The 18,668-nt window shown below is 29.4% G+C and overlaps 1 protein-coding gene across 2 annotated transcripts in view; it reads right to left on the minus strand.

Annotated features, from left to right (window-relative positions):
* LOC129981128 (lachesin-like) overlaps positions 1-18,668 on the minus strand; it is a 639,355-nt gene that overhangs the window by 12,516 nt on the left and 608,171 nt on the right. The window contains exons 8-9 of one of the 2 annotated variants that reach the window (XM_056091819.1): positions 18,110-18,172; positions 5,857-5,940 (exon numbers count right to left, since the gene is read on the minus strand). In XM_056091819.1, coding sequence (XP_055947794.1) covers positions 5,857-5,940; positions 18,110-18,172 — 147 coding nt within the window. The remainder of the gene's footprint in view (positions 1-5,856; positions 5,941-18,109; positions 18,173-18,668) is intronic. The other variant, XM_056091820.1, reaches the window with a different exon arrangement.

Consider the following 18,668-nt stretch of genomic DNA (forward strand, 5'->3'; position numbering starts at 1 on the left):
AGGGTATCTGCCCTGGTATCATTAGTAAAAAACTTAATTTCTCTAAAGCAAAAGTTAGCCTGTTAAGCAAAAACAGGGTTAATACGTACAGGTGTATATTCACTTTTAGCATTGTTTTTATGTGTGAATTTTGTAACTAAATTGCCAGTAAATCATTAAAATGCGTGTTAATTAAACGTATATTCGATGAATATTTCGTATAGAATAATAAAAATATTTTGGAGTATTCTATATAACCATTGTTTAGAAATAAAAATACTAAAAATAATATTTAATAAAATTTTCTTATAATTTTTTTGAATGTTTCCTTAGTTATTGACACTTACAATAGCAATTAGAATATAAATATTTCAGAGAATTTTCGATATGCTTCTAATTTTTAATATTCCATCTAGAAAAGCAATCAGAAAATAGGTTTTCATCAGAATTACAAAATGAAAAATTCTTGATTATATCCAAATTAATCGAAAATAATTGGGCGAATTCGACAAAGAATACACAAAGCCTTACATGTTCTATATCTATTTATTCAGAATCCAAATATATTTTTTTTATTCTTCCGATCGCTAAGAGGGTATTCTTCCAATTAAAATAAAGAAGAACCATCGCAGGTTTAATTGGGTGGAATATCCAAGCACTTACTTTTCTTCAGAAGATTCAATTAGAAAGCTTAATTTAAAAGATTTTCTTGTTCTTGGGTTCTTTTGCGTTTGTATAATTATTTCATTCGTTATTTCGGTGATTGCATCTCGGCTAAGTGCAGTTTGTTCAAATTAGGAATGGAATGAATAAATTGGGCGAAGAAAAACAAAGGAAATTCCAGAATAAAAATTTCGAATTCGGGAAAAGTTTGTAAGGTTTTCTAGCAGATTTAGTTGTAGAAATAATGGAGGTATGAATGAATGGATTAAACAATCGTTTTCTTGTTTGGGGAAAATTAAATCGTTAGATGTCCGAGGTATTTTTGAACATTTCAACTGAAGAAATCGATTCAAGCAATGTAAGGATGAAGAAAAACAGTGCCAATTCTTTTCAAAGGTTATCTCAAGGTCACAAAAATAAATTCTATAAGGATTTTAATATTTAATTACAAAATAATACAATGAAAAATATATATACATATATATGTAATAATATATCTTAATCCAATTTAAATTCTTATTAATTTCCTAATTTTTATCTTAATTTAGCCCATATTAACTTTATTCTAAAATGTTCACCTATTTTCTAATCCAATTCCACTTTTTGCATTTAATTAATGCAACAGAAGCTATGTAAAATTGCTGAAATCGACAAGTTCCCACAGTCCGAGTGAGGGAATAAAAATTTGTTGATCTAAACACATTCTTTTAAAAGATCCCTATAATTCCCTGACCTAAATGGACACGTGTAAAGAAACCCACATCAGAATCTCATAGTATATAATCATATGAATAAATATTTCGTTCGCTCTTTTCTCATTTTCTTCTTGTGTTGTGTGTGATTAACGTGTCTCGTCACTCTTCCTTGTACATAAATTATACCTCCCGGGATGGAATAAAGCGAAATTTAAAAATTCGAAGTGTCTTCTCTCTCTTCGGCCACGAAACTGCTTTTAAATATATGTTATACAATATACAACTTTTATCTTAATCTAGTCCTATTAACTACATTCTAAAATGTTCTCTTATTTCCTTATCTTATTCCCACTTTTTTTATTTAATTAATTGTACAGCTCTCTATAGAAAGGTTGATCTCAGAATTTTCTCAAGCTCCGAGTGAAGGAATAAAAATCCTTAATGCTTACAACATTCTTTCAAAAATACCTATGATTCTTTATCCTAAATCTACAAGTGTTAAAAAAATTCCTATCAAAATCTCATAGTAAAATCAATCTCATAGAAAATTTTTGGTCTCTTCTGCTCTTGTGCCGCGATGTAGACCGACGCATTTCTTACCACTTTTGAAAATTTAAACTTCAAGACACTTTTGAAAATTTCAAACTTCAATTTATTTCTTCCGGGAGGTATATTATGTACAGGAAGCGATAATGAAACTAACGTCCGTTTACAACGCGAAACAAGAGCAGAAGAAACCAAAAATTTTCTATGAGAATGATTTTACTATGAAATTTTGATAAGGATTTTTTTTGACATATGTAGATTTAGGATAAGGAATCTTAGAAATAATATTGTAAGCATTAAGGATTTTTATCCCTTCACTCGGAGCTTGAGAAAATGCTGAAATGGGTAATTTTATAAAGCGCGTGTATAATAAATTAAATAAAAAAATGGAATTGGATCAGAGAAATAAGAGAACATTTTAGAATGAAGTTAATATGGGCTAATGTAAAATATAAATTAGGAAATTAATTAGAATTGAAATTAGATTTGAATATATATATAGCACTGGAAAAAATAAACATATAACCAATTTTTTTTTCATTTAAAAAGGCAATAAAATAATGATTATACTCCGAAAAAATTCTTTTGTGAAGTAAAAAATTCTCTAATTTCTCCAATATCTTTTTTACAATAAGTTTTTAAAGTTCACTGTCCCTCAGTATATGTATTTAATAAAATAAAACTACGCACAAATGTCTGTCTTGTAGCAAGCCAGACACTTTTAAAAATCAGAGAGCTTCTAATTCACTGTGACTGTTTCGTGGATTACATGTGTCACATAGAAAAATCTAATAACCAGAGTCTAAATTCTTTGACAGTTCCATTTCTTATGTCAGCGAAAAGCAACATTAGGATTCGATTTCTGTCCTGATTTTATTTTTCCTTCCTTTTTGTTAAAGACAGATATCTGCGATGTTAATCCAAAATATCTTTTACCAATCAATAATTAAGAAAAGCAAGTTTTTTCAAAGGTAATGAGATATACTGATATGCATTGGGAATTCACTGCTGATATTAATCAGTTATTTCGAATATCATGTTATTCAACTGAAATAGGATTTTTCAGATCAATCCAATACCTTTACTTTTTTCATTTTATTTTCCTAGAACAGATTTTACTGGGATAAAATGTGCAATAGAATAAGTTCATGTTCATTTTTAAGCACTAAAATAGCACTCGGGTATATTATGGGGTGCATTGGACCTTTTTCAGGTGACAAAAGGACATTGCATCACTATACATAACTATAGCTGTGATGCATGCGATTGGCGAATTCTCTAAATTTTTAATTCTTGAGAAGTTTTATATTTATGCGAGTATTGTTGGCATCGACTCGTTAACGCTTTATAACAATACTGAAGCTTTTTTTATAATTTTTCTATCTTCCCATATGTGCTTTCGGTAGCTGACCTCCAAGTTTTATCATGTTTTAATACTTAGCTTGGTCGGTATTTCAAACTCTTATATTTTCGATATAAGCTTCATACAACTCCCATACTTTTCATATAGTCTGTTATTTTTATGCTTTATAAAGTCTGTTATTTTTATGCTTTTAATCATGGTTTCAAAACTGATTTCTAATTTATTAAAGTAAGTATAGACTTATTGTAATTGGACTAAGTATAGACTTATAGACTGTAAGTATAGACTTATAGACTGTAAGTATAGACTTATTGTAATTGGACTAAGTATAGACTTATAGACTGTAAGTATAGACTTATTGTAATTGGACTAAGTATAGACTTATAGACTGTAAGTATAGACTTATTGTAATTGGACTAAGTATAGACTTATAGACTGTAAGTATAGACTTATTGTAATTGGACTAAGTATAGACTTATAGACTGTAAGTATAGACTTATTGTAATTGGACTAAGTATAGACTTATAGACTGTAAGTATAGACTTATTGTAATTGGACTAAGTATAGACTTATAGACTGTAAGTATAGACTTATTGTAATTGGACTAAGTATAGACTTATAGACTGTAAGTATAGACTTATAGACTGTAAGTATAGACTTATAGACTGTAAGTATAGACTTATAGACTGTAAGTATAGACTTATTGTAAGTAAAGACTTATTGTAAGTATAGACTTATTGTAATGTATGGAACAGAATATTGTATTGTACTTAGAAAGTTGGAAAAATGCTCTGACATAAAGGATTTTATTTTAAATAGATTTAGTCTATAATACAACAGTGAAACAGTTACGAAACTTGTTTAATAATCTCGTAATCCTACTAGATACATTTAATGAAATATTTATGATCCGCTGATGTTTCACTGATATACTCCCCACACCCCCTTCAATTCTGTGCTTAAAACTGACCGAGTTATGAAATTTTGGTTTTAATTACTTTAGGCCAATTAACTGCCACCACAAGCAGAATCTGTGTTTATTGGAAGATCTTCTCCAAGGGGGCATTGAAAAGGTCTAATCTTGTTAAAAATACTGCTATTCAAAGTGTCATAAATAGATAAATTTTAGTCCCAGAAATCTGGAATTTAATTTGTTTAAAATATTATAGAATCAGAAGTATTTTAGTAAACTTGATTAATCAGATGATGACTCTGCCCAAATTTAGACTCTGTAAATTTCCTGAAGTACATATATGGATTCCAAAAAATATAAAATTTAATTTCCAGCTGGAAGTATACGTCTATAACAATTTAAAAATGAAATCTTTAGCAGTAATTAGTCACCATTTATACAGTAGTATTTGAAAATATTAAAATTTATTTTCAATAATAACAGTTCTGAATTTAAATACCATTCCAGTGTAGAAGATCCATATATTTAATAAAATGATTTCTCAAATGCAATTTTTTGTTAACATCAGTGATGTATACATTAAGCTAGTATGGATTAAAAATCACTCAGAGATTTTTTCGAACACAGCTCGTGTATGGTCATAGTTCAAACCTACAGAGTGTGTTTTCAGCAATTTTAGGTAGATTCCTATAGGAAGATTGCTTATTGCAATGGTTCTCATGACAAGACTTCAGGCAAATTTCTACAGTTCATATATATATATATTATAAAGTAAATAACTGGAGCAGTTTTGTTTGGATATTTATCAAACTGGAATATGGTGTAAGAAATGTAAAAACCTTGAATGAGTTCATAAATGGACTATCTAGCTCATAGGGAGTGGAAAGTTGTGTGTGTGGGGGGGGTGAAATTTTTATTTCACTATAACTTCCTTATTATTGAAGATAGAAACATAAAATCCAACAAACCAAATTCGCGCCTGATTATGACGAAACACTTTCGTAAAAGTTTTTCTATAACTGTAACATCTTAGAAGTTGGGGGATGAAAAGTGATTTTCACGTCCTAAATTTGACTGTTTCTAACATCAGCAATTTTTGTTGCAGGTAGTAACTTGGATGTAAGTCAAGTCAACCATTTGACTCTCCAACCCGCCACGAAGACACACGTATTTAAACCATAAAACTGAATGATCGGACCGCTGCAACAGCAATACTGACGGGAACTGTGGTTGAGTCCTATGGGTCATCACCGGCAACGGTACAACCCTCCCCGAAGGAAGTACGTCCCGTCATCGATGGGAGGAGTCAGATTCCCCACCTATTTGTCCACCATGGGGTGGCGAGATCCAACCACCATGCTGAAAGTATTTAATTCTCATTTCGAGATTCCCCCCCCCCCGGGGGGTTTGTAACTTGGATGTAAAGTAATCTTCCATTGCCTTTCAGCTTGCCGAGAGAAATTTTTTAAAAACTTATTTTTAATTTTTCAAAGTAGATTATTAATCTAACAAATGACCCAACAATTTGCTTCCCAACAACCCAACAATCCAATCACAACAACTTGCATGCATAGATCAGAGCAAGTCATCGAAATATAGACGAAAAAAAATGTTTCTATACAATTTTATAGAAAGATCCAGCAATAAATTTAAATAGGAATAAAGTGTAAAAAATGAATAAAAGTGAATGAAATAACCTTTTTCCGACCCGGCGAAAACTGTGACTGGAGAGGGTGAGTCTCTTTTCTCCAAATCTCCGTTTGCCAAGTCCTGCATCCGACCTGCAAGAAGGGTGGAGATTAGAAGAAGAAAAATCTGCCTCACAGAATGCATTCCATCTGCAACTCACTATTTTTTCTATTTGTAAACCCTTCAAGGATATATATATTTTTTACTTTAGAAATTTTTTTAATACTTAGAAGTTCACTGAGAACTTGAGAATGCTCGTATAGAACTATATTCAACACATTCAATGCCGAGACGGCTACACAGATTTTTTTATGCTCATTGTAATATTTCTTTTCTAAATGAAATGATTTGATATTTGAAACTGAATTTGAAGAATTTTTTTGTGCATTAATATTAGCTGCATTATTTGGCTGTTTGCGAACTTTTGAAATCAACTGCTGAATTTTCATCCGAACTTTGAATCTGAATCACCTTTATTGCAAATTGCGATTATTTAGAATTTAAAAAAAAATGGAACTAAATATAGCACTGTAATGGAGCTAATATAATCCTAAAAATAGGTTTCTCACTCTGAAATGGCATAAATATTCACAAAAAAGTAAAAAATTCCGCTTTATACTTAAATAAGTAAATTTTCATTTAGAATATCTAAAAGTTTACAGAGAGCTTGAGAACTCTTTCATATAGCATCATATTTAATGCCAAATTTCTTTATGTTTATTTTATCTTGTACGTTCTAGATGCAATGCAATAATTCCTTAAAACACAGAAATTGAGGAATTTTTTTGGATTAATTTTTATAACTATGAGTTTTTTGGCTGCTTGCCAACAGTTGAAATCAACCACTGAATTTTTATTTAAACTTTGGACCTTGAATCACAAATCACGATTATTTAGAAATCTATTAAAATGGAATTAAATATCGTACTGTAATAGAATTAATATAATACGGTAAATAAGTTTTTTTTTCATTTTAAAACGGTATAAAAATCATTTTTGTAAACAAATGATTTTGAAATTTACTGACAAAAAGGCTAAAATTTGACTCAACTCTTAAAGGATTGGAGGGTTGTGTATATCTTCAGGATCTAATTTATATATATACCTGTCAGCCAATTTTGGTTTCTTTAGGTGCAACGATCTATTTTAGAGATTTCAGAGTAAGACACGAACAGAAAAGAAAAAAAATTGTGCTATAAATAAAAAGATATTCAACTAACGAATAAAAGTGTAATTGGAAATTCCGCTAAAAAGTATTTCTAACAATTTAAAAGTTTAAAAAATTATCATATCAACAAGAAAGATAAAAAAATTTCTTACTAAGATATTTCTATCTACACAATAGCAACTTAAATGGTATAGTTAAGAAGATTTATTTTTTGGTATTTAAAGTAAATGATAAAATTTTTTTTGTAATTATATTCCCGGACATTATCAGAAAAAAAATCCTAAAATGTCGAAAAATTTTTAATTAAATAAATTAAAAAGCATCCTTCCTTTCACACACAGGACAAATTTAGTTGCTCTATAGATAGACACCAACTGACAAACAAATGCTCATTCCTTTTTATTACTAATACACAGTTAAAACACTAAAGTTTCAAAGTATTGATATAAGTTTTTATCAAAGTATTAGTATAAGTTTTTTTTAAAGATTTTTTTTCTATTTTGAAGCCTGAAAAAAAAATGAAACACGATTTAACCATTTTAAGCTATAAACAGATTATGCGATTTCATCTTCTTGTGTAAACGTTTGAAATTATTCAAAAATATAAGTCATAGTAAGTTAATTAAATGTTATCGTACATAGAGGAAAATATCGAATCTCTTTTGCTTTGAATATTACCTATCTATGCATTAACAGTTAAGTTATATCGAAACTAAACAGAGTCTTTTCGTTTTGGCGATATAGCATTTCAACTCACAGGAGATGCATACTATAAGGCTCAGCAAGGATACGTTTCTTCAAACATGCACTGCATATGCTTTCACAAAAATTAAAGCTTGAAAAATGCAAGAGAAATTGTGAACTATATTTTGTTTGATAACATCAGAATAGACTTGCTTGACATCCAGTGTAGATTATTTATGCATTATATACTTTTGTAACAGCACATAACAACCCTTGTATTGTTGTTCTGCTTTGTAGAAACCGTAACAAAGAACGTGTTTAAGATCGAAAACTCTGTATAATGCTATGCACTGGCTATTGAAATATGAATTATGTTAAAATATATCAGTGAAAATAGCCTTCAAATTTTATCAAGATATTAGAAATGCTTCATGGATAAAGGTTTTGTCAAAATGAAAGATTTTTGACAAAAGAATGTTCTAAATGTATCAAAATAAAATGAATTCATGAAAAAATGATGAAAATTGAAACAAAATATGTTAAAGGCTATTTAATTCACTGATTTACGATAAAATATATGCTAGAAATGAGAAATTTAAAGTAGACTTTTTCTTTCTTTTTCATTTTTTTCCCGTGACTTCGGTAACAGGATTATATCAGCTTAATATCTATATGAATTAAATAATATGTGGAGTGTTTATATTTCTACAGAGGGTAGAGTTCTGAAATAGGAAGAAAACACCTGCACCAACTCAAGCTCAGAAACATTATCATGACATTTTTCTCGACAACACGAGGAACTAAATTTGATCACAAATAATAGATACTTTATTAGCACCAATATGGCAATTTGAAAAATGCGAAAATGTCGTAGAAATACAAGTTTTTAGAATTCTATTTATCCGTCTGTCCCTCCATCTGTTTGTATGGGAACTCGGTAACTCAAAAGGTTTTGGGCTAGACAATTGAAATTTGGTATATAGAACTTATGACCAAATTTATAGATTTCTATCAGATTTTGAACAAAATGCATGAACAGAAAGTCTCTTTATCTAATTGTCTGAGTACAAGGGAAATAGACAGTTACGATACATAAAAGGATAGATAGATAAAATTTGGTATATGGGTTTACATTCGAAATGAAGATTTTCATCAAATTTGGAACCAAATTTATCGAAAGGTCAACCATCTGTTGGTCTGCACTTTCGCAATCATGTTTACGACATAATTTATAAATGCAAGGACTTAAATCTGTGAAATTTAATAGATTTTCTAGTGATTACAAAAGTAGTTTCGTGTCAAATTTTTGTGCCAATCGTCCTGTAAAAAGATGCCCAAAATACATATTCTCCTGATAAATTCAATAAAAACAGTAGGTCCATACCAAAGTTTTACATTATGTAAATACCGTTCACCAATGACATGCGAGTTATTCACGGCTTTATCCAAAGGTCCACAATTTTATGCGGCGCAAGTGGGATATACCCTATGGAGAGTATGCGGGAAAGTTTCCCGAAGAAACTCCAGTTGCTTTTTAATAACTCGCTTCTCAAAACAAATTGCATTTTTAGAGAGAGAGGATGGTGAAGAATTTTTTAAGCATTATTGCCGATATAGCAAGTCTGACTTTACTAACTTCCTTGAAGTTTTGAACTTAATGCAGGCTAATTCTAAAATCATAGAAGGAATTTTAATAGTAGTCCAGTGAAAGCGTAACAAATAATTTTAACACGATGATATTCATTGGTATGTTACCCATAAGTTTCAGATGAAAAAAAAATCCTTTAAAATGCTCAATATCGTGAAAAACAACCTTTCGTTGCTTTAGTTACTGTATTCAAGTGCACGCGCGTTATAATTTCTTACACATTCCAACATCTGACAGGAATAAGACAATATAAATTTATAGTAGCATAACAATATGATGGTCTGTTCAATCTCTTGAGAACTTAATTTAAGTCCCTTGTTAATACGATCATTTACGTCCAGATATTTTAGAATAGCGAAACATTCGAGTTTCTCTTTCAAAAATAAGAAAAATTTCTTACCACCTGAAAACACGCAATGACAGCCCGTGTTCTAAAGGTTTGATATGCAGTAGAGCAGCGTTTCTCAACCTTTCAGTATTCGTGGCCCAGTTTTCAATCATAACTTTCAACGAGCCCCCCCCCCTTACAATAAAATGTATACAACAACAATGTATATTGAGTATTTTGAATTCTATTTTTAAATTATTTTTAACTAACTGCCAAAACGAGAGAAAAAGCGAGCCAACGTTGGCAAGAAATCACATCTTACATTTTGGACAAGCGGACAGTGAACAGATGAAGCGAATGAAAGCGGACAAAATTTAAATATTATATTTGAACTGAAAGCCAAATAGGGAGATAACGTTAAAAGAATATGAAAGTAGAAAAATTCATCAATGAAAGTTAAACTAGACGGGGTGAGCTAAATTTAGAAACGGGGAATACATTTTTTAAAATAATAAAAGAAATAAAACAGAAGCATGACAAAACGAAAGTGAAAAAAAAAATAGGAATGTTTGTTCAAGGGAATCCACACGACCGAGGCCGTCTTGAGCATGCGCGGAGTAAATGCTTTATCATAAGAAGAAGGAAAATATTCGATACGCAAGTTTCAATTAGAGCCAGTCTCATTCGAGTCGATCCTTTTATCACTATCGAATCAATTGTGAATTTATATGTTATATATGTTTTCGTGTTAATTGCAATTCACCATAAAAAATATTCACGGCAGCAGATTTATGCAGACTCATGAATAAATTTTTAAACGGAAGTAAGCAAACATTGGACGATAGTCAAGCATCAACAAATACACAGCGTGGTTCCGAAAATAAAATCAAGGAAATATTCTCAAGAATACTTAAATTTTGGGTTTACCAGTACTGAAGTAAATAGGCCCCTGTGTATCATTTGCTCAAAATTGTTTGCCGCAGACAGCATGAAACCTAATAAACTTAAACGACATTCGGAAACGCTTCATAGTGAGTACGTCAACAAACCCAGACAATTCTTCGAATTAAAATTAAAATCATATAACAAGCAATAACAATCATAACAATTTGCGTGACAAATTGTTTTCAATACAGCTTGACGAAGCAACAGATAGCAATAAAGATGCTCATTTAATTGCCATGTTCGAATTTGTGGTGATATGTCAGTAGTAGAATTAGTTTTCTGCAAACCAATAGAACTCAAAACATCAGCACTCGCATTATTTGCTATTTTAAATGATTTTATGAATGAGGCAAACATAGAATTGAAAAATTGAGTCGGAATATGCACCGATGGTGCTCGTTCAATGTCCGAAAGATTCCAAGATATACAAGCACTTTTAAAACAAAAATCGCCTCAGTGCACATATTGCATGATCCACAGAGAAACTTTGGCTTCGAAAGAAATGAGTTCTAGTTTGAATATTGTGTTAACTACAGTTGTAAACGTAGTAAATTATATAAAAATGAGACCCCAGAAATCGAGAATCTTTTCCGCAATTTGTGAAGACATGGGGTTCAGTACATTCAGCGTTACTATTTTATTGCGAGGCAAAATGGTCATCACGTGGGAAATTTTTGCAATGTGTTTATGAGTTAAGAGAAGAAATCGCCATTTCCTAGAAGAAGAAAACAGACAGGAGGCCGAGAATTTTCGCGATAGTTTATTTGTGATGAAATTGAGGTACTTGGTCGACATGTTCGAGAACTGAGACTGGCTATTTCTAATATTAAGCCTTCCTTCGAAAAACTTTGCTCTGTAAGACAGGCCCAAGGAAGTCACTAATAATTATTAAATTGGTTTTTAATTTAGTATGTTTTGATTAAGTAAGTTGTTTTACTTCAATTAGTTATTAAATATGTCGAAATGTATTTTGTTTTCTATGTGTATGTGTGTTTTACTTTCAGTCATAATATTTTCTCATGGATATTCTCGCGCCCCCCTTCTAGTGTGCTCGCGTCCCCCTAGGGGGGCGCGCCCCACAGGTTGAGAATCGCTGCAGTAGAGGATCCTACTTAATTGATGCCTTTTAAACATATGCTTGGGCATTCTTTGTAAGTTCTCAGGGAACTTTTTTGACCCTCAAACCCATCTGGACAAAAATCTCTAACGAAAAAAGTACTTCAGTGGGTATTGAATCAATCATAAATGAAAAGGAGAGGAAATTTCGCAGTAATATAAAGATGTCCTGGGCGTCTGCCGTAGTTTTGTTCAATAGGCGCTTGAGGCTTTTCAGTATCAATAGGATTAAGTAGATCGAAGGCTTCAAGATTTTCGCATGACCTGCAGGCTATTGTATCTACCATGGTGCGTATGATTTATAAAATTATTTTTCATGTTATACTACGGTTGTAAATTTATATATTCTATTAAACTTATGTCATATACTTTATCTGGTGAACCCTCTTCTTTTTCTTAATTTATTCGTAGTGAGAACTTTTGTAGCCTTTATGACCCGCTGTTTCATCAAAGAAATGGTTTTCCTTTGTATGCCCACCATTATTTAAAGTTTGTCACATGATTTTATAAACATTCTGTGTTCAATAGCCTGCAGTATATATATATATATATATATATATATATATATATATATATATATATATATATATATATATATATATATATATATATATATATATATATATATATATATATATATATATATAGCATTTTATGAGAAACGAATGATTTTGACATTTCAATGAATGCTTAGAAGCGCAAAAGAAAAATGTTCTTTTGAAATTATATTTGTTTATCTATTAAATGCTGTGGAGGAAGAAGGTATAACCTATAAATATGTCGAATTTTAATTATGTACACACATAATTTATTATTAAAACATGTTAGTATATAATTTAAATGCAATTTTCTGAAAATTTATTTTTTCTTATTTTTTGCTCACTTTAAATCAAATAACTCAAAATTACCATAAAATTTGGTGGACTTTATCTTTATACTATGTTCTAGGGAATAAACTAAAACAATTGAGATTGAGGGAATTTTTTTTTTAATTTACAGCCTATTGTTTGAACAATAACGTCATAAATTTACTAAAAATGTCATGATAAATTCTTCGACTAGTTCTAAAATTTTTATTTATTATTATAACCAGACGATCGTAGTTCATTCCCTAGAGAAAACTATGTATTTTATTTTAGTATAAGTTTTTTTCAAATGAGAGTAATAGTTTTTGGTGTAGCCAATTCGAAGTTTTTAAAGAATTTGCATACATTTATGCTATTAAATGCCAATTTTCAAAAAGTTTTAATGTTTATTTCAAATATTGACATCTTATGACTAATTTTGAATAGTTTTAAACCCGGAAATTCGGTTAAAGTATGTGTACACCATGTTTTTCTAAAAAAGTGCTCCGAATTCGGATGCCTTAAACAACTGCAATTTGATATGTAATTCCAGCATCGTATCTGGAGATCTGCATGACATTTTAGGCGTCGTACTTTGTCAGGAAGTATACACCTCTATCCGTAAATACGCTAAACTATAATTGGAAAAAAAAAAGAAAAAGTAGAAGATAAATGGAGCTTGGAAAGTAGTCTGTTGTTGGGTAATCTGAGTCAGGTATTTTATATTCAATTTTTCAATTATAAGAGGTTCAAAATATACATGTTTCTTTATTATATGTAATGAAGTAAAACATAAAAAATAACATATTTTTTAATAAATTAAAAAAAACTCAAGGTCGATGTTGTTATTATTTATTCTAGATTTTAAGACCCAAAAGCAATGAATTGTTATCTGGAAATGCATAAAAACGGAGTGGTTTATGGAACTCAGCCATTGCCCGTCATTTATTAAAATAGGTTGGTAGACAACTTATTAATGATATTGAATAATTGCGCAAAATGGGAGCAGGAAGTTTTTAATTTATTAAGCGCTACGTCCTTGCAGACTGACGATTGAATTTGAGTTCGAAAAACAACACTTCAGAGAAAGCATATTCTTGTTAACCTTCTACAGAATAGGCATGAGGTTAATAGGGTTAAGTAAACAGTTATCAGCATATTTGATGGGGTTGTCAAATGTTTTCATTGTCCTAAATAGGGCCATCACTTCATCTGGAATACGTTTTTAATTGAGCTCTTCAAAGCTGTTGAAAAGTTCTCTAATAGTAGAAATGAGGGACGATGCTGAAAATAAAAACGGTTTTATACAGGTCGCCCTTTATAAATAGGATACCTTTGCTATACCTTTTTATAATGGAAATTATAAAAAGCAATATATATACATAAAGCAATATATATAGCAACCTTGATGTTTATTTGTTTACAGAATTTCTATTAACGGATATTAAAAATAGGAGTAAAGAAATACTTGATGTCTTCATTTTTTTATAATTTGAAATTTTGTTTTTAGAAATCGAAAAAAAAAATTGTCAAGGTAAAAATAGAACAAATGTTTCATGTTTCCATTTTTTCGTTTCTAGATATTAAAAAAGCATAACAGTAAAACAAGTAAAAATGATGCTCCACTTTCGATTTTTGAAATTTTAGCTTTAGAAATTCATAGAAGCATAAAAGTAAAAATTCTTTTTGCCTTCATTTCTTTTCTTTACAAATTAGAAAATGAGGACATAGGAAGAAAGAGTAAGAAAGCTTGATGTTTTCTATTTTGATCTTTCTAAAAAATTATTTTCAGATTTAATTTCAAATTTTTTTTTTATCGTTATCTTTTAGCGAATTACCGTTTTCTTTCTTTTTTTTAGAATTACGATTGTTTCATATTTTCTTAGAATACACTATAGAGAAAATAAATAAACAGTTTTTAATGCCTGAAATTAAATCTTTCATTGCTATCCAATCAAGGTTCGTAATTCAATACGACAAGCAATCGCTGCGTATAGTAGCACATGAATAATTTTAAAAAGACGTATTGTGTAATATTCCTTTTCTTGTAGTGATCGTTAAAAAGTGATTATAAATATAAAATATGCAACAAGGAAATTGTAATCGCTAACAAAAATTTGACAGTGGGAATTATATGTTTCTTCGTTTTAGAACTAATAGAATCAAAAAATAATTTTCAAACTTATTCCTATCTGTGAAAACAATAACTCATTCATATATTAAGCAAGAAAAACTCAAATTTGATATGAAATCTTAATAACAAAATTGCAGATCCATATCAATTACTGGACGAATTTTGTCATTGTCTGTTCATTAGAAAGTGATAACGATGACTGAAAAACACAGCAGGATAAACAGAATTTAAAATGTAGTCCTTTTATCCTTTTGATTCTGATAAAATATTTTGAATTTAAATGATTAATGGAAAGAAATCCAAAATGAGTATATTTCTTTTCTCCATTCTACGAAGCCGAATACAAAATGGGGCATATTGTTCAGGTATATAAATAAATTAAGAAGATGATATTCTATTAATTAAATTGAATTTAAAATAAAAGAAAAATCAACAATATTTTCGAAATAAATATTAACTAATTAATAAACAATATTTTCGAAATAAATGTAATTTAATTAGCTAAATTTTATAATCTTTCAGATGAATTTTTTTCTATCACAGTTCTAATTAAGTAACAATTATAACAAATTATGTAATATATGGACATACTGCAACTTTTGATACAAAATTTCGTTCTATGAAGAGCATTCAATTCATAATACAGAATATATTTGATTTTATCTTTAGATGATAAATCCAATTCGGCCAATAACAAAAATATTTTAATAAATTAACTTCAGCAGATCAAATGAGTCAATATATGTCGTGGCTGGTTCGTGAGTGCTTTGAAAAAATTAGGCAAATAGAAAACTTAACAAATTTATTGCAGATTCGTTCGAGTTACTCTTCTCAGTAACTCCTTCACCTCCAAGAGCCAACACTCGAATGACATCACTCTTTTAATTACACTCGCGCTAGTTGCCTAGCGCCATCTATGGACGTTTATTTTCTTACGCTTCAAAATCCAATCACTACAATATAGATGTTCAGTTTTAGAATTATATTTTAAATCTCGTTTCATTTTATATTTGAATAGTATACTTCCTTCAGTACTTTTTACAGAAGAGCTTAGCAAATTAGTCTCTTTATAACAAAGGAATTAAAATGAACATGAACCAATACACTTAGAATATTTCAAGTATTCAAGATGGAATCTAATGTAGGAACTAAACAATGCATATTTATATTAGAATATATTCAGAAATATGTACTAAAGCTAAATTTTTGAATTTTAAAAGTAGTGCAATAATACGTTTTGGGCAATAATATTCTCCTGAGTTATGATAAAAAATTAAATCTTCTAATATCTAGTTCAAAATCTAATTAAGATTCGGTAAAGCTTTCAAAATGAGCATTTGCTAGCCAAGAAGTAATACTTGAACAATTTGCTAGTTCTAAATCTAAAGGTCTATCCTGTAAGGAGTTCGAAAATGAGTTTTACGTCATGTATTTTCAATTAATATGTCATATTAAAAGCATAATTGTGTTAAAAATAATTAAGGTTACCATTTCACTTTAATAATTTCATTGAAATCAGTGTCACCTAAACTAAATCCGTAACCTTAATGTATTTGCTCAAAAAATAAGAGAAGTCATATTTTATTAGATTATTCGGCCTAATGAGAAAATAGAAGGTGGAAACCTCATTTCATCTAAAAATATTTAATAAATTTCACTCGCTTAGTGTATCAAATTAAATATATTTTCCTATTGAATATTAATTTCATTTTCGCGTAATTACTTTACTTTTTTTTACAATTCTGGATATAAAGATAGTTTTTTTCTAAAATTATAATCATTTTATTTCAGATGACGATATTTTTAAATCAGCTATTGTAATCAATAAAATAACTTTCGAATCCAACCATAATGACTGTAAATGGAGCCCGAATGGCGTATTCAGTTGCAAAAAAGAAGAAAAAAAAAGGATAAAAAAAAAGCGAGAAAGAGCAAGAGTATGTTTGTAATAAGAGAGAAGGGATTAAAAAAAAAGAGAGAATCTCCCATTTAGTTGAATGCAATATTGTATCCTACTGATCAATTCATCAAGAGATCAAGTTTGACTTAGACGAGTGCTATCAGTTTTAATCTTAATAGAGGGACTTTGAGTTAGCACTCTGAGCAGTTCAGTTTAATAAAAGACTTTTCACAAGCACACTTGGGGGCTGATAAAACAATTTTGATTCATGGATTAAGCACAAAGCAATTTTGCAGTCAAAATGAGATCGAGGAAAAAACTTGTAAGAAAAGAAGAGGGGGGGAGAGTTGTTCCTTATAAAGAGATCTGTGGGAGGTCTTTCAGACAAAGATTACAAACACTCAGATGTTACACAAGGATCCAGTCTTTGACTTCTTCTTTTTATATCATTTGTCCATGATTTATATAATCTTACGAATTTTTAAAATATCTTTTGTTTGCAAAAGTTTTAAAACTTTTGAGTGAGTCATTTTCTCTCTTTTTTTGCAAAAGGATTCTTACAATTAATACCATTTACGTAATAAAAATAAATAATTTCAGAGCATTGAAAAATATTTTTATTCTGAATTATAATTCTTTCATTTCCTCCTACCAAGTCAATATTTCTGATTTGATTTCTTCTGGCAAGATTATTAGCCTAGATATTAATATCGATTCTTAACAATTTTTCCACAACAAATAAATGCTATTAATTCAAAATCTTAAAATATGTTGGATTACTTCTGTAAAAAACTCATATTTTATCTAATAAGCAAGCATTAATTGTTTATGTTTCTGTATTGTTTACACAAATCTGAGATATTGATCCCTATTCGAGATATCTATTGGAATTGTAAGATTCTTGAGAAAGACTTAATAAGTTATTGCATTACTTGTTTTATAGAAATAATGAATTTTTTCCCTGTATGTATTTTCATTTACCTGCGCACAATTTGCGATATTCATAGCTTGAGATCAATAGAGTATTTATTGTATGCAATTTTTGTATAAAATTATTAATAATGTGTTCGATTGTCTTATATTACAAAACTGTATTTATTTTTCTAGTTTGATCAGAAATATTTTTATTACTTTAAATTACATTGACCATTTTATTTTGCAGAAATTGTACAAACCATTTATTAAATATTGATGTTTTTTTACATAATTATAACTGTTTAATGCCATCAACTGTTTGGTTCATAATTGCTTCGTATGCTCTTTCACTTCAAGTTTGTGTTCTCCTTTATAGTCAAATTTTTTTTTGTGTGTGTTTATCTGGGAATTCATTCTCCTTTTATTGTATGTATTTTCTTTACGTATTTCGTGTATTATCGATCATTTGCATTTTTATTTTTCGTGTGGGATTGTAACTGAATTTTTTTCTTTAATACAAATTTTACAAAACAAAAAACATTTTTTTTAATAATAATGATACTTATGGATTTTCTTACCTTCTTCAGTACCATCTTTGTGCCATGTTCGCACCATTTTTTCTCCAGTAGCTTGATGAGTACCTGAAAGAATTTATAATTATAAATTTAGGATGCTTCGTATATCGAACTTCCATAAATTCAAATTCTCTATAAATCGAACTTTTTCAGAAACTTAGAATTTTTATCAGAAAAAGTTTCTGGTGATAAAATAAAATTTCTGTTTATTAAACAAAAATTGTAACTGTCTCATTAAAAGTTATATTTACCAATTGCAGTAATAAACTGCCCATATATTTCATTCATTGAAAAGAAAGAAAAAAGAAAAACCCATTTAACCGATTCTTATTCCAATTCATAGAAGACTGGGAGATTGTCTACAAAAAGGTAATAAATTGCGGTAAGTGATATGCTATTCCTTTTCTCCTGTTTTAAAAATAACTTTCCTAACATAGAGCAAGATTTTTCTTTAAATTCTGTTTAGCTTTATTTTCCTTATAAAGGGTGGGGCACCGAAACGGAGATTTTTAAGCATGAAAAGTGTTCAGTTTAATAAAGAACAAAGAAAGTAAAAAAAATT

The sequence above is a fragment of the Argiope bruennichi genome, chromosome 8 (assembly GCF_947563725.1).
Source record: "Argiope bruennichi chromosome 8, qqArgBrue1.1, whole genome shotgun sequence".
Lineage (NCBI taxonomy): Eukaryota > Metazoa > Arthropoda > Arachnida > Araneae > Araneidae > Argiope > Argiope bruennichi.